Source organism: Grammomys surdaster, unplaced genomic scaffold (assembly GCF_004785775.1).
Source record: "Grammomys surdaster isolate TR1022 unplaced genomic scaffold, NIH_TR_1.0 67, whole genome shotgun sequence".
Taxonomy (NCBI): domain Eukaryota; kingdom Metazoa; phylum Chordata; class Mammalia; order Rodentia; family Muridae; genus Grammomys; species Grammomys surdaster.
Window position 1 is genome coordinate 21,511,087 of NW_021604569.1, and position 23,953 is coordinate 21,535,039.

The 23,953-nt window shown below is 43.4% G+C and overlaps 1 protein-coding gene across 2 annotated transcripts; it reads left to right on the forward strand.

Annotated features, from left to right (window-relative positions):
* Positions 1-1,858: 1,858 nt before the first annotated feature.
* On the forward strand, positions 1,859-18,202 carry LOC114630075 (histone H2A.V). 2 transcript variants are annotated; one of them, XM_028778154.1, is made up of 5 exons: positions 1,859-1,953; positions 6,130-6,207; positions 12,692-12,805; positions 17,111-17,240; positions 17,899-18,202. In XM_028778154.1, exons 1-5 carry the CDS (start codon positions 1,951-1,953, stop codon positions 17,958-17,960), a joined length of 387 nt encoding a protein of 128 aa, XP_028633987.1. In that variant the 5' UTR covers positions 1,859-1,950; the 3' UTR covers positions 17,961-18,202. The 2 variants fall into 2 exon arrangements, with proteins under 2 accessions (XP_028633987.1, XP_028633993.1); XM_028778160.1 differs by lacking the exon at positions 12,692-12,805.
* Positions 18,203-23,953: the final 5,751 nt, after the last annotated feature.

Consider the following 23,953-nt stretch of genomic DNA (forward strand, 5'->3'; position numbering starts at 1 on the left):
CTGTGAGCCTTTCTTTATGTGTTTACATGTGTACGATCTGGATTCTATGTGCTTAATTATAATGAAAAAGGAGAGGCATGACATCACTCACATTTAATCACAACCCTCCAGAAAGTAAAATCGGACTGTGAGGTCCAGCCTGGGCCATGGAAGCACAATGGGGTCTCAGTGCAGGCATAATGCTTCTGTGCACTGTCTAAAGATTATTCTCACGTTACTCAAATGCTCATCTCTCTGCCCTCATATCTGGTTACAATCCAGAAAAGGCATTGTAATGCTCATTCTAAGTATCCAATGTTTCAAGTTTGTGTAAACAGTGCTTCCCATTTATCCTCTGATTTGTCAATAAAAGATGATCAGCCAATGGCTAGGCAAAGAAGAGAAAAGGGCTAGGCTTCTGCCAGCCAAGGGAAGAGATGGGAGGGGGGAGGGAGAGGGAGGAGAGTAAGGGGAGAGGGGAGAGAGGATTCACCACAAAGGAGTCTGGAGAGATGTTATGTAAAAAACACCTGAAGCCCAGATTGCCAGGCCAATACTAAAATGCAGATATCTTAGGGTTTTGGATGGGAAGTAGGCACATTAGTATAGAGGGTTAGAATGGATTGTTAACTGCCCAGTTATTGTGTAGTAAAGCTAATTAAATAAATCTTAGAGTGTCTGTTTCATTTATTTGGGAGCTAGTTGAAGATAGAGAAAAACTGTCACTTTAAAAAATGTACATATTCGGTGGTGGCACACGCCTTTAATCCCAGCACTTGGGAGGCAGAGGCAGGTGGATTTCTGAGTTCGAGGCCAGCCTGGGCTACAGAGTGAGTTCCAGGACAGCCAGGGCTACACAGAGAAACCCTGTCTCGAAAAACCAAAAAAAAAAAAAAAAAAAAAAAAGTAAAGACTCAATTTCTCCAAGTTGCTTCTTTGGATGGAGGTTGATCTCAGAGCTATAGTCTCTGTCAAAAGATACACAATTCAAATTTTGAGACAGGTATTGTCTGGCTGCAGGTTAATTTCTAAAACATTGGCTTGGAAAAACCCTACCATAAGAACGAAGTCTCAAAACAGAAAAAAAAAAAGTAGAAAATTGTTTTGCTCACAACTCTTAGAACTAGTCTGTGCTTCCTACTGGGAAAAGAATAAAACTCTGAAGCTGGAACCAGAACGAAGTCTAGACTTCTGATGACAGCTGTACGCAAACTACTACGTTCGCCTAATTTCGTTTCTCCAGCTGAGAAATAGACGTGGCTTTCCCAAATCTCCCGGACTCAATGATGATCACAAAAATAATAAAGCCTTTTAAAGTTGTGTTAACGGGTCGGTGATAGCTAGACGATTTTACTACGTGCCGACTATGATTTACACATATTCCTAAATTTTCACAATAGCTTTCGCACGAAGGTAATTCCACTTAAGACCTTTGACTCTGTGCTAGCAGCACGTTCCCCTTAAACTTGTAGCAATTGAGGATAAACAAAGCAAAGAAGGTCTGGCGGGCTCTTAAATGGGCGGGAAAGGCACAGCTGTGCCCAGTCGCTCCAGTCCATTGGTTCACCGAACTGTTGTTCCCAGCCTCCCGCCTCTGGTGCGGCCGGCAATGTTTTCATTGGCTTTCCTCCTCTCTTATAGGTTCGTTCTTCTGTTCATCAGAACTCCGCGCAAGGAGAGAGGCGGAGAGCATGTCAATGTTGGGTCCGAGGCCCCACCTCCAGGGGCCGTGTGCAAAAAACAAACAGCCGTTAGGGAGGCGGCGCCGGGAGGGCGGAGTTACGGCTAGAAGGAGGCGTACAATTGGCCCGCCGCCGAGGTTCAAACGAACAACGTGAGCGGCTATTGGTGGCGGCGGCGCGAGGCGGGCCCCGGGCATTGTCCGGCTCTGGCTGCGGCGGTCCGACTGCGAGAGCGGCGGCTGCGGCGGCGGCGGCGCGGGGCTTCTGTGAGCGTCGCTTGGCCGAGACCATGGTGAGTGCGGGGTCGCGCGGGGAGTGGACACGCAGAAGCTCCGGGCGGCGCCTCCACCTGTGGAGCCGAGAGTGGGCGGTGTCGCGCGGCCGAGCGGGAGTGCCCGCTGTTCCGGACTCCGCCTGGGGGGGCCGCGCCCGACGCGGGAGGCAGAAGCAGGGGGCGGGTTCTACGCTGCACGGAGGAGGTCCGGCTGCAGCGGTGCGAGTTCCGAGTCTTCCGCTCAAGGGTTACGTAATGCCCCTGCTGAGGATCGGAGGAGTTCTGATCCTCCCTACCAGAACCGCACAGTCCCGTTTGCCGGTTATTCCCCGACTTCTTTGCAATAGAAGTTTCATCTGGCTTTATCTTAAAGTACCTTTTCATTCTGTAGTTTTGATCTAGTTGAAAGCGGCTTCTAAAGAAAAAAAGTGACTAAAACTTTAGCCCCATTCTAAAATTCAGGGGAAGGAGAACGTGCTAAAAGCAACCCAGACCTATGTGTTTCACCAAGGTTGTTAAGGAGAGTGACCCTCTCATTTTGGAATTACATTTGTGTCGGTATCCTGCTTGAAATATGCTTTCACTATTATAGAAATAATATGCCTTCCCAATAAGGACTCTCTCCACTCGCTTAGAGATTAGTTTAGGAAAAACTCTTTAACGACGCTTGTCTGGCTCGGCTAAGACCTAAGCAAGAGCCTGCCTCCAACCGAAGATTCTACTAATTTATATACATTTTAGGTGTGTGCATTCCACAGACACTGTTATCCTGACATCTCTTTTCCGGTCCCAGGTTACACTTTGAGTAATTTAAGCAGAAACGGGAGATTGCAAGTCTGGCCACTTAAGTGGATACATTTACACATATTTACTCATATGGCCAGGAGTATTTTTAAGTATGCCACTGTTGTTCTTTTTCAAAGTTTTTACCAAGGGTCATCTAACCCACCTTGCAGAATTACAAGCTGCCAACTTGGGTTTGTCTTTGGGTTTGGCAATGTGGGCCTAACTGCTGGTCACAGATCAGTTCTGTCTCCTTTGTCATGGGAATGGAGTCTAATTGGGTGGTCCATCCTGGTGAACCTGCAAGCATCCTAAATTTCACTTATTTAACTTAACAGGCCTGGTAGGCATACTACATATCTTGGGGGATTTGGGAGGAAGTCCTTCTTTAGCTAAATTTCAATTGTGCCAATGTCTCCTGAGGAAATCTATTAGAAAGGCCATTGTAACATCAGTTTTATTACTTTGTTTCATCTACATTCTCACAAGACAGGTATTTTCCTTTTTTTTTTCTTTTTCTTTATTTTATTTTATTTTATTTTATTTTTTGGGTTTTTCGAGACAGGGTTTCTCTGTGTAGCCCTGGTTGTCCTGGGACTCACTCTGTAGACCAGGCTGGCCTCGAACTCAGAAATCCGCCTGCCTCTGCCTCCCAAGTGCTGGGATCAAAGGCGTGCACCACCACTGACCGGCGATTTTTAACTTTTAAGAAAGAAGCACCTGTTGAAAATACCTGTCTCAAAAAAACAAAAAAAAAAACAAAAAAAAAAACAAAAAAAAAAACCAGAGAGAGAGAGAGAAGCTTAGCCCAGTCTAACACAATTTTTAGGGTAAGAAATTTTGTATCGTCTCACTATTTAAGTATGTATTTATTGTATATACGTGTGGGTGGGTTTATGGAGGTTAAAGGACAACTTGCCAGAGGCTGTTCTCTCTTTCCACCTATGAGTGTCAGGGATCGAGCTGAGATGGTCAGGTTAGTGCCAGTCCCATCTACTAGCTGAGCCATCTCCATTTTCTGTTTCTATTTCTATTTCTCAGTCATCAACTATTCTAAAGGTAAAGTTAAAAGAATTATATATGGTTTGAGATTGTTAGGTTAAGTCACAATTTTTTTGTTTTGTAAGGGTTGCTTTTGTTGGTGTATTTTAAAAAGGTATTCAGAATCTGTATGTTGGAAGTAATCCTTTAACATATTGTGCTCTCCCAGACCTAACAATAACAACCACCACCACCACAGGGGCCTGCCTAACTTAACTGTATAGCCCAGGCTGGCCTCTTACAAAAGTCCTGTCTTACACTCTGGAATGGTAGGAACAAAGGCTGTCACCCACGTGGGCTTTGGCATATCTTTAATTTCTCTTAAACAAGCACATTCTCCTTTCCAACAACTTAACTCATTTCTTTTTTAGCCAACAGTGGTTTTTATAATCCTGCTGAACTGGAGAGGTAGCTCAGTGATTAGGAACACTGCCCTTCACAGGATCCAGGTTGAATTCCCAGCACTCAACCAGTCCTGAAGAATCCACTGCCCTCTTCTGATGTCCATGGATGCCAGGCATAACACACGCATAAAAGGATACAATGAGTATTTTTTTTACATTTTTATTTAAAAAAAAAATGTTGAGCTCTTTGCTTCTGATCTTTTGTTCATAGCAGCTAGCAACAGCGATACCAAAGCCTGAGTGCTGTGCAGTCTTGAAATTCCTTCCCTAAATTCACAAATGTGACACCTTTAAATTCAGTTTTTCACAATGTTTCAGGACATATACAAATATAATATGAATAAGACATTGAGTATGTGTATAGTATGTAATGCTTTATTTTGTTTTCCAATAAAATCTTTGTTCCCATCTGAATCCCTGTATCAACTTTGTTGTGTATTTCCAAATGTGCTCTATTCTTAGCCCCTACCAAAACTGCTGGTTGAGTTCTGCTTATAACATCCCAGGCTTCTCTAGCACACATGTCCACACTCTTTCCCATGCCTCCTGTCAGTCCGCTCCACAGGCCTGAGAGCCACAGACCAAGTTTGGTCATGGCAATGAACCTACTCCTGGTACCAGATTTCTCTGTTACTTACTTCTCTCATTACCATGACCAAGTACTTGACAGAAAGGTTAAGGAAAAGGAATGGTTTTGGCTCATAGTTTGAGATGATTCAGTCTGTGCTCACGTGGCCCCATATTCTTGGGCAAAGCATTATGGTAGCAAGAGTATGTTTACTTCATAGCTGGCCGGAAAGCCACCAGAATAATGTACTCTATAAGGACATACCCCGGTGACCTACATCAACATCTTTCCTTTCTGTCTCACCACTTAAAGAGTGTTACCATTGAGGACCCAAGGCTTCAGCCCATTTCACTTACTGATTCCACTCCTTTGGCTGTTGTAAATAATGCAGCTGTGAACATAGCTGTACAAGTACCCATCAGAGTCTTGGCTTGTTTGGGGTATAATAGCTAGAAATGGAATTGCTGGATCCTGAGGCACATCATTCACTTTTTTTCAGTATTGGTTAATTTTTTGATAATGTGCTTGTTTTTCCTCTCAGGAGAGCCAAATTCTCAAATTTCTGTGGAAATGTTATGTTGACGTTATAAAAAGTTAAATGTCATGATGACACTCATATTTAATCCCAGCACTCAGGAGGTGAGCAAATCTCTGTGAGTTCAAGGCCAGCCTGGGCTAAAAAGTGAATTCCAGGATAGCCAGAGCTACACAAAGAAACCCTGTCTCAAAAAAACAACTTACATGACCAGTCAGTAATTTAAAAGATATGTCTAAATTTATAGATATCTTAAAATTTTGAATAAGTGTTTAATGTTTGATTTTTTTAATATATTAGTAAAAGAAAATATGTATATCCACAGTTAGGCAGGAGATGATCTAGATATCTTAGGTATTTAATTTTCTGCTAGGTACTTTTACCCAAAGGAAAGCTAGAATTTGTTTCGTGACAGTTTCCCTTTTTTTTTTGTTTTTTTGTTTTTTTTTCGAGACAGGGTTTCTCTGTGTATCCCTGGCTGTCCTGGAACTCACTCTGTAGACCAGGCTGGCCTCGAACTCAGAAATCCGCCTGCCTTTGCCTCCCAAGTGCTGGGATCAAAGGCGTGCGCCACCACCGCCCGGCTTGTGACAGTTTTCAAGGTAACATTTTCTTTTTTTTTTTTTTTCCTTTTCTTTTTTTTTTTTTTAAATATTTATTTATTTATTTTATGAATATACTGTAGTTGTCTTCAGACACACCAGAAGAGGGCACCCAATCTCATTACGGATGGTTGTGAGCCACCATGTGGTTGCTGGGATTTGAACTCAGGACCTCTGGAAGAACAGTCAGTGCTCTTAACCGCTGAGCCATCTCTCCAGCCCTCAAGGTAACATTTTCAACTCCAAATTTTTTTCTTCCAGGCTGGAGGCAAAGCTGGAAAAGACAGTGGGAAGGCCAAGGCTAAGGCAGTGTCTCGTTCACAGAGAGCTGGGCTCCAGGTAAGGCATGACCCACCGTGTCGTAGTTCATCATTTTCTTTACCTTTATAATTTATGACCCAGAGATGGTTTATTAATTGTAGAAATGTCCTTTTACTATGACAGACCTTGAGTTTGAGATTAACTGGTTAAGACTTAAATCATAAAGTAAGCCATTTATTTTTTTATTTTTTATTTTTTTTTTGGTTTTTCGAGACAGGGTTTCTCTGTGTAGCCCTGGCTGTCCTGGAACTTACTCTGTAGACCAGGCTGGCCTCAAACTCAGAAATCCACCTGCCTCTGCCTCCCAAGTGCTGGGATTAAAGGCGTGTGCCACCACTACCTGGCTTAAAGCTGGCCTTGAATTCACAGACATCTGCTTGCCTTTACCTCCCAAGTGGTGTACCACCACCACCAGGCTACAAGAGCAGTATATATTCTTAACTGTTAATTCAGCATTCCAGGCCCAAGAACAATACTAATAGGGGGAAAATCATCAAATTTATTAAGACATCCTGTTCACTTATAAAATACAAATAGGGCCGGGCGGTGGTGGCGCACGCCTTTGATCCCAGCACTTGGGAGGCAAAGGCAGGCGGATTTCTGAGTTCCAGGCCAGCCTGGTCTACAGAGTTGAGTTCCAGGACAGCCAGGACTATACAGAGAAACCTTGTCTCAAAAAAAACCACAAAAAACAAAACAAAACAAAACAAAAAAAATCAAGGCCAGCTTTAGTCCACAGAACAAGTTCCAGGACAGCCAGGGCTACACAGAGAAACCCTGTCCTGAACCCACCCCCGACCCCCAAAAAAATGTTTAAAAAATATATATGTACTACTCTTGTAGAACGCCTGAGTTCGGTTCCCAGCACCCATATGGGAAGGGTCACAACCACTTGTCATACCTGCTCCATGTGACTTTGACAAATCTCTCACACATAGACACACATATACTTTAAATATTTTTTTAAAAATACCTGTTTTGGGGCTGGAGAGATAGCTCAGCGGTTAAGAGCACTGACTTCTCTTCCAGAGTTCCTGAGTTCAATTCCCAGTAACCACATGGTGGCTCACAACCATCTGTAATGAGATCTGATGCCCTCTTCTGATGTGTCTGAAGTCAGTGATGGTGTACTCTTATACATAATAAATAAATAAACCTTTAAAAAAAAATACCTGTTCTTTCAAGTTTATAACTATTTTCCATTCTTATAAACTTAAAGTGAGTGTGTTCTGGTTTTCCTTTGAGACTATTTCTAGTGGTTCATTGACTTTCAGGATAGACTAGAGTTAGAGGCCAATATTGGGTTGTTACACTGTTCTCTGAATATTTCCCAAATGACTTCCATTGTACACTGAAAAGTGTGCTCTAGACCCCTTATTACGACTTTAACCTACAGACTCAAAATTTTCCAGGTGAGTAAAAATTAAATTATTTCCTACACATAAGGAATACTTAAAAGGGGCTGGAGAGTTATGGTTAAGAGCACTTGCTGTTCTACTAGAGGACCTGGGTTTGATTCCCAGAACCCACATGGTAGGTCACAATTGTCTGTAGCTCCATTTCCAGGAGATCTAACACACTCTTCTGACCTCTTGAGGCATAAATGTAGGTAAAACTGTAAAAATAAAAAAAACTTTTTTTTTTTTTTTGAGACAGGGTTTTATAAAGATTTACTTTATCTTATGTATGCAGGTGTTTGCCCTGCATGTACATACAGTACCAGAGGAAGCCAGACAAGGGAGTCAGATATCCTGGAACTGGAGTTACACATATGCCATGTAGGTGCTGGGAACTGAACCCAGGTCCTCTGCAAGAGCAGCAAGTGCTCTTAACCACGAACCGTTCCTCCAGCCCATGAAACACTTTACCAGGGATTTTAGGATTGCTCAATGGGAAGAACACTTGTTGCCATCGAGCCTGATGACCTGACCTGAGTTTAATTCTCAAGACCCAGAGAGTGGAAGGAGATAACCAGCTCTGACAAGCTATCTTCTCACCTTCATGTGTGTGTTATGGCAAGCGTGTCCACACACATAAACAAAGAATCATTTTTTAAGAGACAAATTGAAAGTTTATACTGTGTGATGCCGTGTGTGTGTATGTGTGTGTGTGTTTGCACGTGTTTGCACGGTGCTTCCCTTTGAGCCCATCTTAGCCTCATGCCTCGGATATGCACCACCACTCCGCAAAACCAGCTTTCTTACCAGTGGGAAAAATTTCAGCCAGTAGATGACATTATCTATGTGACATGGAAGGAAAAGTGATAGGAACTTAAGTTCTTTGTTTTTTCTTTTTTTTCTTTAATTTTATGTGTATGAGTATTTTGCCTGCATGTATTTACACTATGTGCAGAAGCCCAAAGAAGGCACTGGGACCCCTGGAAGTAGAGTGAGCTGCCGTGTATGAACTGGAAACCAAACCCAGATCCTCTGCAAAGGCAGTGCGTGCTCTTAACCAGAGTCCTTTTCCGTAGTCTGGGTGCTTAGCTTAAAAGCATATATTGTATTTTTTTTTTTAATTTTTGTTTTATTTTTTTTTATTTTATGTGTATGTATCTTTTTTTTTTTTTTTTGGTTTTTCGAGACAGGGTTTCCCTGTATAACCCTGGCTATCCTGGAACTCTCTCTGTAGACCAGGCTGGCCTCGAACTCAGAAATCCACCTGCCTCTGCCTCCCAAGTGCTGGGATCAAAGGCGTGCGCCACCACCGCCCGGCATATGTTGTATATTTTATGGCACTATTTACATTCTCAGAATTTATTTCAAGTGTAAGTAAACTGTGTCAAGTGCAGATTGTTGCCTTGGTTTAAGAAATAAACAAAAAGGAAAAGAAGGGCTGGTGAGCTGGCCTAACATGTAAAGGCTTTCCCTCCAATTGCCTTAGTACCCAGGACCCAGGCAGTGGAAGGAGACCCAGTCAGAGACTATCCTCTGACTGACACGGATAATTAGGGCGTAGAGAGATGGCTCAGTAATTAAGAACACTCTCTGCCCTCTCTTCTAGATGACTAGAGGAGTTCCCCGCACTCATGGGCATCCTTTCTTTTTTATTGGTGGGGGGAGCACAGTTTACATGACAGTTTCCTGTGTAGCCTTGGCTATCCTAGAACTCACCTTATAAACCAGGCTAGCCTCAAACTCAGAGATCCCTCTCCTTCTGCCTCCTGAGTATTAGGATTAAAGGCATGCACCGACACCCTAAGTATTAGGACTAAAGACACCACCTCCGCACCGCCGCCGCCACCACCACCACCCTGCAGTGTGGGCATTTCTTAACAGACAGTAGCTCCTAGGGATTCAGTGCCCTCTTCTGGCCACCCTGGATACATACATACACATGGATGGATCCATCATGTGGCTTGGCCAAGGTGGCACATGCCTTTAATCCTAGCACTAGGGAGGTAGGAAGCAGAGGCAGGCAGATCTCTGACCTCAAAGCCAGCCTGGTCTATAGGACAAACATACGAGGACAGTAAGAGCTAAACAAAGAAACCTTGTCTCAAGAAACAAAAAACAAAACATAAACCGTTCATGTAGAGTCTGGAGAGATACCTCAGCTATTCAGAGCATTGATATTTTTTCCAGAAGACATGTGTTCAAGTCTTGGCACCCAGATGGGAGTGACAACATTCTGTGACTCTGGTTCCAGAGTATCAGGCATGCAAGTAGTATGCAGACATACTTATAGGGAAAATACCCATATACATAAAATTTAAAAGATAAATGAGCCTGGCTTTGTTTTTTTTTTTTTTTTTTTTTTTAAATCAATGTAACTGAGGAGGTGTTGCCTGTGATACCAGCTGCTTAAGAGGCTGAGGCAGTAGGGTCACAAATTCAAGGCCAACCTGGCCTACATAGTATGTTCAACACTAGCCTGGGCAGCTTAGCAGTACTCTGCCTCAAAAAATAGAAAGGGGGGGCTGGAGAGATGGCTCAGCGGTTAAGAGCACTGACTGCTCTTTCAGAGGTCCTGAGTTCAAATCCCAGCAACCACATGGTGGCTCACAACCATCTGTAATGAGATCTGATGCCCTCTTCTGGTGTGTCTGAAGACAGCTACAGTGTACTCATAAATAAAATAAATAAATAAATCTTTAAAAAAAAAAAAAAAATAGAAAGGAAGTCTAACGTGTAGTTCAGGCCTATAATCTCAGCACTCAGGAAGAAGAGGCAGGAAGAATTCTGCAAGTTGGAGGTCAGCCCATATTCCTAGCAAAGGAAACTACAGAGACAGGGATCTCAAGGAGCTGCAAAGCACACCAAGCATGCTGTGAGACCCTCGAGTAGGTTCAGTCCCTAGCACTACAAAATGGGTAACATCAGCAGATGATGGCAGCATAGAATTAAAAGGAAGCCCTGCCTCTCTCCCTCCCTCAAGTTTCTCGAAGACGTAGAACTTAAAAGAGACTTGCCACCACCCAACTAGTAATTGTAGCATGAGTGCACTCTACGACGAATGTCATGCTGGTCACTGAAATGCATGTTAAAATATCTACATGTGGGAACGAGTCCAGCTTTCTAAGGGTGGTAGTACACAGAATTACCCAATTTGAAATCACTTATGTAAAATTAATACTCAAACTGTGGATGCGTTTTCTAATCTAAGAGAATTAGTAAATAAAAGAACATTGGTGATCCCTTTCAAAATGCTTTTTTCCTTGTTTTGTTGAGGAGGCCAATGAGGAGGCCAGTCTATACAGGGTCTTGTAACTCAGGTTGTCCTCAAGCTTGTAATCCTAATGCCTTCTCTCCCCAGTGCTGGGTTCCAGTTGTATGCCACTGAGTTGTTCTGACAGTTTGCTATAATGGATGCAGATTTGTACGTATAAACAAAGCAAAGCACAGCACATGCCTCAGGAGTCTGAGGCAACAGAGGCAGTCTGAGGCTGTCCAGGGCACTCTGAGAACTTAACAAGGCCCTGTCTTTGTTTGTTTGCTTCTTCGTTTTTTTTGTTTGTTTGTTTCAAGAAGGGTTTCTTTCCTCTGTGTGCCTTGGAACTTGCATTGTAGACCAGACTGGCCTTGAACTCAGAGATCTGCCTGCCTCTGCCTCCTGACTACTGACTGAGATTAAAAGTCTGCACTGTCACCACCCAGCGAGCAAGACTCTGACTTAAAGACCTCGTCATAGGACAGGAAAGAGGCTCAGCTGTTAAGAGAACTGACTATCCTTCCAGAAGATCCTAGTTGGATTCCCAGCAATTTATATGCCAAATTACAACTGTACTCTAGTTTTAGGGGATCCATTGGCCTCTACAGGAACTAGGTTCACGTATCGTATATCCATACACATGAGTGAATGGATGGATGAATAAATAAACTTAAAACTCTTTGTAGTCTCTGAAACTTAGTAAGAGGTGGTTTGGGGTCTTGTAATGTGCCAGACAACATATCTTATTAAAAATACAAAACCTGGACTAAACCATTGATAGTGCTCTTAAGAAAATTATAACTAATTCTGGAGATGCTCTTTCTCCTTGAGAATGAGATTACAAGTGACTGCTAGATTTGGTAACTAAAATATGGACATCAAAAATAGTATTTATCAGAAGCCAAGTTGCGTTGGGAGACTCGATAACAGAAAAGTGAATTGCAGGCAGCAAGACATTATAGCACATAACTAGAAAGCCAGCTACAGAGCTATGGCAAGAAGACTGAGAATTTGAAGCCAGCCTTGAGATGCAACCCTATTTTAGACAAGTAAATAAATACACATAAGCCAGACAGTGGTGGCACATGCCTTTAATTTCAGCAGAGTCAGAGACAAGCAGATCTCTAGCTAGAGGCGAACCTGCTCTAGAGAGTGAAATCCAGGACAAATGCTGCTGCACAAAGAAACCCTGTCCCAAGAAACAAAAAACAGACAAAAAATGAAAACATAAACAAGATTTGTTAGTGAATTTTGCCTTTGAAAGACTGGTACCTAGAGAGCTGCCAGAAAGGAAGTAAGTGGGGTTACTGAAGTGACGAGGCAGAGTGCCGTTGGAGGATATTGCTCTGGTAGAGCTAATTAGCTTGTGCCAGGCTCTGGGTAGTACTACCAACACCCCAAAACTAAAATGTGTAAATAAGCAAACCAGGTGGTATAAGTAAGTTAGTAGGATTAGATGACTTTAGAAATGGACATTACTTTTTCAGAAGGGAAGCATCACAGTGAAAGCGTGGGATTGATTTTCCTTACCGGTCAGGTGACCTTTTTAAGTTGAGGAAAGAATAGTTAGGGTCAGATCATATGACTCTTAGGCGAAAGAATTGATTAGATCTGGTTGTGATTATTGGCTGCATTGAACATGGAATTGATAAAATCGTGGTATAATTATGATTTTACAGTGAAACTCTGTTGTCCAAAAATTCAGATTTGGGGCTGATTACAGCACATATAGGCCCTAGGATTGATCTTTGCCAAGTAAATTTGGCCTGTAATACGGCCAAACCTTTGGTTACAATCAGCCATATGTTGTCAAAACTCTGCAGTACTTCCCAATGAGACATCTCTTTTTCAGTTTCCTGTGGGCCGCATCCACAGACACTTGAAGACCCGCACCACAAGCCATGGACGGGTGGGCGCTACTGCTGCTGTGTACAGTGCTGCAATTCTGGAGTACCTCACAGCTGAGGTTTGTGAGAACGTCCTATGTGGGGGTCCAAAAGGTTGCTCTAAACTCAGTGACTGAGACTGCCACGGAGAGCACTTCTAAAGAGACTACTATGATTTTGGTTTTTTTGTTTGTTGGTTGGTTTTTGGTTTTTGGAGACAGGGTTTCTCTGTGTATCCTGGAACTCACTCTGTAGACCAGGCTGGCCTCGAACTCAGAAATCCGCCTGCCTCTGCCTCCCGAGAGCTGGGATTAAAGGCGTGTGCCACCACCGCCCGGCCACTTTTACTTGTTTTGAGCCTCATATCATCTAGTCCAACCCTAGACTCCATCACAGCAGAGGGTGACCTTGGGCTTCAGATCTTGTTCCCCCCTCCCAAGAGCTGGGGTTGCACATACTTCCACACAGACTGCTCCTTTTTTCTTTCCCTTTGCTTTTTTGAAACAGCAGCTCATGCTGGCTTGGAACTTGCTCTGTGTTCTGCTTAATTTGTAGAGGTTTTTGTTTGTTGATTTGGTTTAGTAGAGACAAGGTAACTCTAGCTAATTGGAAGTCTCTGTAGTCCAGACCATGTCATCAATTTGGCTTTTGTTTGTTTGTTTACATTTAAGTGTGGGCCAGCAAACCATATTTTTAAATAACATGATAAATAAATATTGTTCCAATTAAGTTATGAGGTATATATGTTAGTCAGTTGGTAGTGTTCCAGGCTCCTTGCCTAGCATGCATGAAGCCCTGGTTTTATTTCCCAGTCCCACATAGACTGGAGATAGTGTAATCCCAACACTTCAGAGATGGAGGCAGGTAGATCAGGAACTCAAGTCATTTTGGCTCCATAGTGAATTTAAAGCTATCCTCAGGTACAAGAGACTCTTTCTCAAGAAAACAAAAAACAAGAACAAACCCTCCAAAACCTGGATACAGCATGGCTTCTTAGTTGGTAAAGAGTTGTAATAGAATGATTTTGCCAGGCATGGTGGCACAAGCTTGTAATCTTAGTACTCAGGTAGCTGAGATTAGAAGATTGTGAGTTTGAGGCCATCCTGGGCTATGTAGAGAGACCGTGTTCCAAAAACAACAAACAGACAGACTGGAAAAATCATACACATTATGATACAACAGGCAGAAGAGTTAGCAGTCCTCTCGTGGTTACAAGTCAGCTTCACATTTCACTTAGCTGAGTTATTTTTTCTTTTCTATTTTGTTTTTAAAGACAAGGTTTCTCTGTGTAGCCCTGTCTTAGAACCCGATCTGTAGACTAGGATAGCCTCCAACTCAGAGATCCACTTGCCTCTGCCTTTGCCTCCTGACTGCTGGGATTAAAAGCATTTGCCACCACTGGCAAGACTTCTTAATATGAGGGTCCTAGACCACCACTTTCCCCATCTTTCCTCCTCCTGTGGAAAATGAATAAGAAGGTGTGAATTGCTGGTAACTACATTCCAAACCAGGGTAGTAAATGGGTATCAAGCAAGTCAGGTCATAGACACGGCCAGGCAGGCAGAGCCAAGGATTCTTAGCTGGGAAGATGTGACTGGGAGCAAAGCTGAGCAGGGTGGGGATAGTGTACGCCGGCTGTCAGTGATCTCATCTCATGCCACTCAGGAGCTAACTCTAAAGTGTGGGTAGTTTGAACTTTGCTGTGTTATAAACCAAAGGTTTCACGGGGGCATTTTGTTACTAGTTGAGATGCTTTCTTCTTTGTCATATCCCAGACTTTGATTCACTGCAGTCTCTAGAGAGATACATAGTCTCATTTACTAGCACTTGGCACATAGTTGTAGTTCCCGCCATTTGAGGCCTTTCTTTTTTTTTTCTTTTTTTTTTTAAAGATTTATTTATTTATTTTATTTATGAGTACACTGTCGCTGGCTGTCTTCGGACACACCTGAAGAGGGCATCCAATCTCATTACGGATGGTTGTGAGCCACCATGTGGTTGCTGGGATTTGAACTCAGGACCTCTGGAAGAGCAGTCAGTGCTCTTAACCGCTGAGCCATCTCTCCAGCCCCCATTTGAGGCCTTTCTACACTCATATTTTCAGTTACAGTTTCTTTGTGGTGCTTGGGATTGAACCCAAGACCTTATGAGTTAGGAACCATCCACACTGATCTAATCTCAAGTCGTTTGAAGGTTTTTGTTGTTGTTGTGTTCTAGCTTCTTGTGTGTTTGTATACAATTTGGATTCAGTGCCTACAGAAACCAGAAGAGAATGTCAGATACTCTGGGTCTGGAGTTAAGGATAGTTAATGGTCCACATGTAGGTTCTGGAAATTGAACTAGGACCCTCTGGAAGAGCAGCCAGTGCTCTTAACTACTGAGCCACCTTACCAAAGGTGGGACTATCCTCTGTTTCTTTGAGGCAGTCTTGTAGGCTGCCCTGGCCAGCATTACAGTTGTAGTCCTGTCTCAGTCAGTCACCCAGGTGACAGATAACATACTGTTTTTTTCATGGTTGTAGACTTCCTACAGCTACAGCTCAGTGAGTGGGTAGGTACAAGATCCTGTGTGAGGCCCTGTGTTTTTACTTTTATGCTTTTACAGTATTGATCACCCTTCATTCTTAGACCCAGCCTCATTATCAGTCCAGTGCCACTGTGGCTCTGAGCCAGCAGGTATCATGTCTTATGTGTATTGACACTTAGGATGAGCCATGAGTTCTAGATTGCAAAAGGGGGCTGGTGTTACACTTGTCTTTATGTCTGTGTCCACCAGTCCAGTAAAAACTCAGGCGCTACACAAATAGTTCTTTTTCAGAAGTCAACATGTTGTAGGAATTTAAATTGGGAGTTTAGACCTGGTGTGGTAACTCATATCACACCTTTAATCCCAGCACTTGGAGGTAGATGCAGGCAGATCTCTGAGCTGGAGGCCAGCCTAGCCTTCACATGGAGTCCTAGGACAGCTAGGGCTACACGGAGAAACCCTCCCCCCCCCCCAAAAAAAAAATTGAAGTTTTGTTATTTAGTAGAGGTAAAATTGCAAACCCTAATCCAAGAGTTTATGTCGGGGGGGAATCAGTTTTCAGTCTTGGCTTTCACTAGGACCTTCTGGAGAGCTTTCAAAGCATACCTGTTGCAGGTATGCTCTGCTCACCCTAGACCAGCTTGATGGCCAAGCTGGGTGGTTTTGAAGCTTGCCCAGTATTTGATTCAGATGTATGACATTGTCTGTGCATTCCTTAAGAAAGCATTCTCTGAGGAGTTATTTTTGTTGTTTCGATCAAAGATGTAACTGTTCTGGTAGAGCTGATGCGTGTAAAGACATACAACAAATGCAGTGTTCACTAGACAAACTAGGAAACTGTAATCCCAACGTTACAGAGATTAAAGAAGGAGAAATGCCAGCCTCAGCTCCAAAGAGTGAACGTGTGTCCAACATCAAAGCAACTGTACCTTGTTGTGACTGACCAGAATGCTGACGTGTCTGGAGACATGAGCAGGGAGGACACAGCTTAGTTGATAGAGGACTTGCGTAGCAGCCATGAAGCCCTACCTGTGTTCAGTCCAAGTACCACATGAATTTGGAGTAGTGGTGTATAACTGTAATTCCTGCTCTTGGAGATAGAGACAGGAGTGGTTAGAAAGAAGTTCCTTGTCATCCTGGACCACATATCAAATTCAAGGCCAGCCTAGGAAAACAACAGAAAGAGAAAAGAAAATTCCTACTACAGAATAAAAGGCTTATTGGTTATAGCTCTGTAGGGCTCACATTTGAAATGATTTCTATGCAGGTCGGTGTGGTGGCACATGATAGCCCCAAACTTGAGAGGTGGGACCAGGAGGGCCAGAAGTTCAAGGCCAGCCTGAGATTCACAACCCCTTCCTTCCAAAGGAACTTTTGTTTGTTTGTTTTGTTTTTCTAAATGTTAAAGAAGTTCCAGTTGTTAAGGGAAATAAGCTTGCTAAATTATCTGTGTAGACAGCACAGATGGACTGCATCACTGTATCAGACTGCGTGACTTCTGAGTGCTCACATTCAGACCCCGGGCTAATCCTTTGATTTGTGTGGCAGGCACATGTCTTTAATCCCAGCACCCAGAGGCTGAGACAGAAAGGCCACTGAGTTCAAGGCCAGGCTGTGCTGCACAGCATGGCCCTGACTTTTTAAAAAACAAAAAATTTTTTTAAAGAATCATATTTTTGCACGTTTCTCTGTGTTTGTGCAGGGAATGCTTATGAGGGAGTCAGTAGGAGGTTTTTAGTGTCATGGATGCATACAGTTATGCAGGAAAACTGGGGTACGTATAGATGCTGGATAAATCATTCTCATACATTTGGAAACCTACCATTCCCTAATGGTGTTACTCTGTGGATGCATTGTAGGTGTTGGAGTTGGCGGGTAATGCTTCTAAAGATCTCAAAGTGAAGCGCATCACCCCACGTCACTTACAGCTTGCAATCCGAGGTGATGAAGAGCTGGATTCACTTATCAAGGCTACCATAGCCGGGGGCGGTATGTATTATAAAGCCTAGATTATTTCTAACTAATACTCAGGTCACTGGTACTCTGTATTTGAATGGTTAACTAGAAACCATATGGATTTTAATTCCACAAGTGTTAAGTGTACTACAATTCTGTTGGTGGTAATGGAGTGAATCTGGGTCCTCATAAGTGCTACAGGTAAACACTCTAATTGAGTTACAACTCTGGGCCCTCTCTGTTTCTTGTCCTAGTGATCTGAGTACTTGTTCTCCTGTCATGTGTAGTGCTGTTTTTATTTTAGCTTGGTCTTTAAATGATTCAAACCTAAGGTTTAAAATATTTCTCGATATGTTTTGAACTCTGCTAGAGAAATAAAATCCCGAGAAATTGCTCAATGTGATAGACATGGCAGGACTGAAATGATTCTGTGCTGGGATCTGGAAAGGTGGAGGTGAGTTGGTAGTCCTCAGCGGTTTTGAGCATGCCTTACAGATAACTACAGGCTGTGGTTAGCCTTGTTTACTGTTCCTCTAGAAGGGTTCACAGGCTGCTGTAGGTTCAGTAGGATCCAATGAGAAGTCTTACATAAGTCCCATCCTTGGTATACTTGCTTTTTTCCTTTAGCATTGAAGCACTAAGATTTAAAGAACTTCAGTAGGAATAACAGCGCATACACATTGTGTTGTAGGTGTGATCCCGCACATCCACAAGTCTCTGATCGGAAAGAAGGGGCAGCAGAAAACTGCTTAGGACGTGAGTCACTGACCTGCTCTCCTCACTGTCTGTACTTGGGGCAGAGGGTACCAGTGCACTGTGTGGAAAAGCATAGACAATTGCTGTAGACAAGATAAAAGACACATTTGTATGTTTTTAGACTCTCGAAGTTTGATAAGTCCCTTTCCCTGTGGTCACAGTCATGTGTTGATTGGCCAGGTTTCTCCCTTGTGTTTTATACAAAAATAGAATTGATAAAACATTTTTTACAAAAGTAATTTGTGTCAGTACTTCTTCATGATGTGTTAGAAATATTTTGTTCACACCTGAGCATGGCCATGTTGCCTGCAACCCCAGCATTTGGGAGGTGTGGGCAGGACCTTCAGAATTCACGCTGACCTTTGCCTCCATTCCAAGTTCTATGACAACCTGGACTACAAGAGACTCTGTCTCAAAAGGAAAAAAATATATATTTTGTTCAGACATTTTGAATTGCAAATTAGTTATTCAGAATAATCTTAAAGCAAACATTGGAATGTAATGTACTTTGATTGATACAGTGTTAGTTTGACTCTCAGATACAATCAGTTTTTAGAAATATATATTTATTTATTAAGGTATACAGTGTTCTGCCTGTATGTATGCCTACAGGCCATAAGAAGGCACCAGATCTCATTACATGTGGTTGTGAGGCACCATGTGGTTGCTGGGAATTAAACTCAGGACTTCTGAAAGAGCAGCCAGTGCTCTTAACCTCTGAGCCCTCTCTCCAGCCCTCATCAGAGAATGTTATTACCCCACTGTATGAGCATCCTGCCCATTGTCCACAGGGATGATGTGCTGAGAAGACAGTTGAGCTGGTAGACGGTGGAGTTAGGACACAAGCCGAGGGCTTTTCTGGCTTCAGAGTGCAGGAGTTAAGACCCTGACCTAGAAGTAATGCTACTAAATCAGACTCTTGTGATTTGGTCCTAGAATTCTGTTTGTGGTCTCTCATTGATCCCACTAACTTGCAGTAACTTACAGCCTTTAAGGATGATGTCTGAGTAACTACAAGATGTAAGTTAATTCACTAGTAAATATGACAGCCGAAACTTTATTTTTCTTCAATATGTCTTTGTGAGAAATTGATGTTTTATAATATAACAGTATCAAAACAATTCATTTTTGAAGAAATATTTTATTATGGAAATTCTGACAAATGCACAGAAATAAAGAGACCAGCACTAGTGTAACAAAGCCATGTGTCCTGGTCCTCCAAATTTAGTTTTTATGGTCAGTTTTAACCCTGTCCCCACCTGCCACCACCAGTGGATTGCTCTGAGTCCCGTGACAGTCTTCACATGTGTGTATTACACAGACTTACTTGCCGTTCGCTAAATACAGGGTTCGTGGAAGACAGCTGACAGGTTGATTACCAAGTATCAGTCATGTTTTTTACAGTTTGTTGGAGTTAAGATCTAAACAAGTTTTGGGTGGAGAGATGGCACAGCAGTTAAGGGTACTGACTGCTCTTCCAGAGGTCCTGAGTTCAATTCCCAGCAACCACATGGTGGCTCCCAACCATCCGTAGTGGGATCAGATGCCCTCTTTTGGCCTGCAGGCATACATGTAGGCAAATACTGTATATATAATAAATAAATAAATCTTTATAGAAAAGATAGAAACAAATTCTATCTTGGTTTTGCATTTGGCTTTGGTTTTGCATTTGTTTTTTTGAGATAGGGCCTCATATTGCCCAGTCTGTCCAAGACCACTGTTGGGCTGAGGTATGCTTTAAATTTCTGATCCTTTTACACCTTCTTTGTCCTTTTTTTTTTTTTTAAGATTTGTTTATTTTATGTATGTGGATGTTTTATCTGCATGTACATCTATTTTTATCTGCATGTACAGATAAAAATATTTATTCATTATCTGCATGTACACCAGAAAAGGTCATGTGATCACCTGAGACTACAAGTTACAGTTGTGAGCCACCATGTGGGTACTGAGAGTTGAACTCAGGACCTCTGGAAGAGCCGCCAGTGCTGTTAACCTCTGAGCCATCTCTGTAGCCCACCTTTTCTTAGTACTTACGTTCACTTTTTTGGTAACCTATAGGCTATTTTTCTTGTAACCTACATTTTTGAAGAAACTGAATTCTGTAGATTTGTAACTAAATACACTCCAGTGTGTGTGTGTGGAGGCCAGAGGCCAGCATCAGGTGATTTCCCCACTCACACTCTTCCTTCCCTTTGAGGCAGGATCCCACTGAACCTGGAACTTGCCTATTCAGCTAGACTGGCTAGCCAAGGAACTCTGGAAGTCTCCCTGGCTCCATCTTCATGTGCTGGGTTTCTGCAGATGTGTTCTGCTGTGCGTACTTTTTTAGTACTTTAAAATTTGAGTTTGTTTGTGCATGCCTGCCACAGTGCCTGTGAGCAGGCTACAGGACAGCCTGCAGAGTGAGCTCGCTCCACCCTGTGTGGGTTCTTGGAACAAACTCTGGTCATTAGACTTATAAGGCCCATTTCCCTCCTGAGCCATCTTACAGTCCCTATACTATGCTTTCTGCATGAGTACTGGGCATCCAAACCCAAATCCTCATGCTAACACAGCAAGCACTGCCTACAGAGCCATCTCTCTGCACCCAAGTTCTTATTTTAAACTGTCCGATCTGTTCTGTTAAGGCTGATACTGGGGCTGGAGAGACAGCTCTGCAGTTAAGAGCACAGGCTGCCTTACCAGAGGACCTGCACTCAACTCCCAACACCCATGTGGAAGCTCATGGTCACTGTAACTCCAGCTCCTCAGCATCTGACACCCTCTTCTGGTCTCTTTGGGTACTAGGCACACAAGTAGTGAACACACATGCGTGCAGGCAAAACACCCATATACACAAAAAATATGACAGACAGACAGACAGACAGACAGGATGGATGGATGGATGGATGGATGGATGGATGGATGGATGGATGTGGTCAGGAGTGGTAGTGCACTCCTTTAATCCTGGCAGGCAGATCTCTAGTGAGTTCTAGGCCAGCCTGGTCTACATAGCAAGTTTCAAGGCAGCTAGGGGCTATACAGAAAGACTTTGTCTCAAAATAACAACAAAAACCACTTGCTGTTCCTGAAGGACCCAACTTTCATATTGAGCACTTACATTGTGCAGCCTTCGACTGCCTAGGATACCCCTGGAGATCCAGTGCCATCTTCTGGCCTCCATGGCTACCTGCACACACATGGCAAACAAACAGAGAAACTCTGTTTAAACTTTGAAAGAGAAAGATTGATGGCTGTGTGTAGAAGCACACATCTTTTATGCCAAGACATCAGGCCAGACAAGGACATAGACCCTATTTCAAAAAACAGAAGACTGAGGACAGTGCTGGATGTGGTAGTACACGCGTATAATCTCAGCAATGGGGCTAGGTGATAAAGACTCAAGTTAGACTAGCCTGGGCTGCACAGCATGCTCCTATCTCAAAACTGAAAGTGAGGCTAGTAGTTTGGGATGCTGCCAGCCCACTACAGTTTCCATCCTCCTTTACCCTGAAGGTTTTAGCTACTGTTACTGATACATGCTCAGATTAAGAGTTAACAACCAGCTGGATGTGGTGGCACACACCTTTAATTCCAGCACTCAGGAGGCAGAGGCAGGTGGATCTCTGTGAGTTTGAGGCCAGCCAGGGCTACAGAGAAATCCTGTCTCACAAAGTTGGCAACCAGTAATCTTCTGTTATCCTTTGTGTGCAATCAGCTGAGACACTCTGCCATAGTGTTTATCAGTTTACAAAGCAGATCTGGGTACGTAGCTTAGCCTATAAAGTGTCACCAAGCAGGACCTGAGTTAGATCTTCAGAACCCTTATGAAAAGCTGGCTTCATGGTGAATGTTTGTAATCCCCAGTCAGGGAAGCTGAGATGGAGACCCCTGAGGTCAGCCAGCCTAGCCTAATTGACAGCCCCCAAGTCCCAATAGATACCCTTGTCCAAGAACAACATGGATAGCTCTCTTGAACACCACCAAGGTCAACTTCAGGCCCTGAAACCTGATGTATGTACTTACACATACAGACACACCTACACACAGACGTGCACACATACAAAAATTAGGGATTTCTCATTTTGGTAGTGATTTGACTACTGCGTCCACAGGAGAGTTTTGTTTTCTGAAGGTAAGTACAGTAGGTGAAGATGGAAGGATTTCCAGTTGCCAGTGTATACAATGTATACAAGGTCCTCACTGAGTTCAGTCCCCAGCTCAAAAGCAGAACAACAAAAGGCCAGTCTGCTAGTAACGTCTAACGGTTTGAATGAGACGATTATGGACCTGTAACTTAGGATGGACTCCATAATAATGCTTCAACAGATGGAAAGGTTATTGGTGTGTGTGTGTGTGTGTGTGTGTGTGTGTGTGTGTGTGTGTGTGTGTTTTGTGTGTCGGGGTCTATTCTGTATATTCTTGTCTGTCCTGGAACTCATGGTGTAGAGTTGGCCTTAGAATCACAGATCCACCTGCCTCTGCTCCTGAGTGCTGAGATCAAAGGCGTGCACCACCACAGCTGGCTGAGTTTGTTTTTGAAGCAGTATAACTGCTGTCAGAGTGAACGGCATTTGACAACTGTCCAGTAGGGAGTGACGTGGACCAGGTTGGGAGTAGAGACTGCTGTAGGCCAGAGAAGTTGAGTGTGCTGAAGAGCAGTGGGGCCAAGCGAGGGGCCTGTGGCTTTAGCGTGTTTTAACCTTCTGTTAAGACGAATTTCAGACAAAAACATGCATTTCAGACAGAGAACCATGTAATAACCAGTTCTTATGCCCACCGCCTAGATTACACAGCAACAGTTTACTTGAAGTCTTAGGTAGCTCAGCTTTTCTTTGGTTTCTGGTTTTGTTCTCTGTTCTTTACCTCCTGGTAGAGAAGAGGCTGTTCTTAGACGCCATGTTGAGTAGGTTGCAGTGGTCTAAAGAGAAGACTCCTGGGCCGTGTACTAAGTTGGATCAAGTAGACTATGGACAAGCTTTTCAAGTTATATTTTCATCTACATGTACATGTGCGTGCCTGCATGAGTTCATGTGTGCCACATGCATGCAGGACCTGGAGAAACATACAAGTTACTGTGAGCCGGCTGGTGTGAGTGCTGGCACCTGACCCAGGTCCACTGACGAGCAGTAAGTGCTAAGTCACAGCATCATCCCCGCAGTCCTGAGTGTGAGTAACAATAGTCAGTGAGACGGTGGTAGGACACCCCTTTAATCACAGCACTTTGGAGACAGAGGCAAGTGGATTTGAGGGTAGCCTGATCTATACTACAAAGCAAATTCCAGAACAGCCAAGGCTACACAGAGAAACTCTATCTCAGAAAGGGAAAACAACAACAAAAACAGACTTCTTCAGCTAGACACTACTACACTTGAACTACATAATGAGTTCAAGGCCTGTGTGGCTTACATGAGGACCTACTTTACAAAAAAAGAATTTTTGGCCAGGCAGTGGTGGCGCACACCTTTAATCCCAGCACTTGGAAGGCAAGCATATTTCTGAGTTCGAGGCCAGCCTGGTCTACAGAGTGAGTTCCAGGACAGCCAGGGCTACACAGAGAAACCCTGTCTCGAAAAACCAAACAAACAAACAAAAACCTTTTGGCCATTTGACTTGTATTCCTTTCTAATCTCACATGTCTACATTTACATTTGATGGACAAATAAGATGAGGGTCCCGGCCTGGAGAATACCTGTACCTGGCTCAGTTACTTCTCTGAGCCAGCCTGGTCTTCAAGAATGAGTTACAGGATAGCCAGGGATATACAGAAACCATGCCTCAAAACAAAAACAAAAAAACAAAAAAAATACTGGGCAGTGGTGGCGCACGCCTTTAGTCCCAGCACTTGGGAGGCAGAGGCAGGCGGATTTCTGAATTCATGAGTTCAAGGCTAGCCTGGTCTACAGAGTGAGTTCCAGGACAGCCAGGGCTACACAGAGAAACCCTGTCTCGAAAAACCAAACACACACACACACACACACACACACACACACACACACACACACACA

Coding starts and splice junctions, on each gene's coding strand:
- LOC114630075 (XM_028778154.1), top strand. Junction 12,806..17,110: donor TGGAGTACCTCACAGCTGAG/GTTTGTGAGAAC, acceptor GATGCATTGTAG/GTGTTGGAGTTGGCGGGTAA. Junction 17,241..17,898: donor GGCTACCATAGCCGGGGGCG/GTATGTATTATA, acceptor ATTGTGTTGTAG/GTGTGATCCCGCACATCCAC.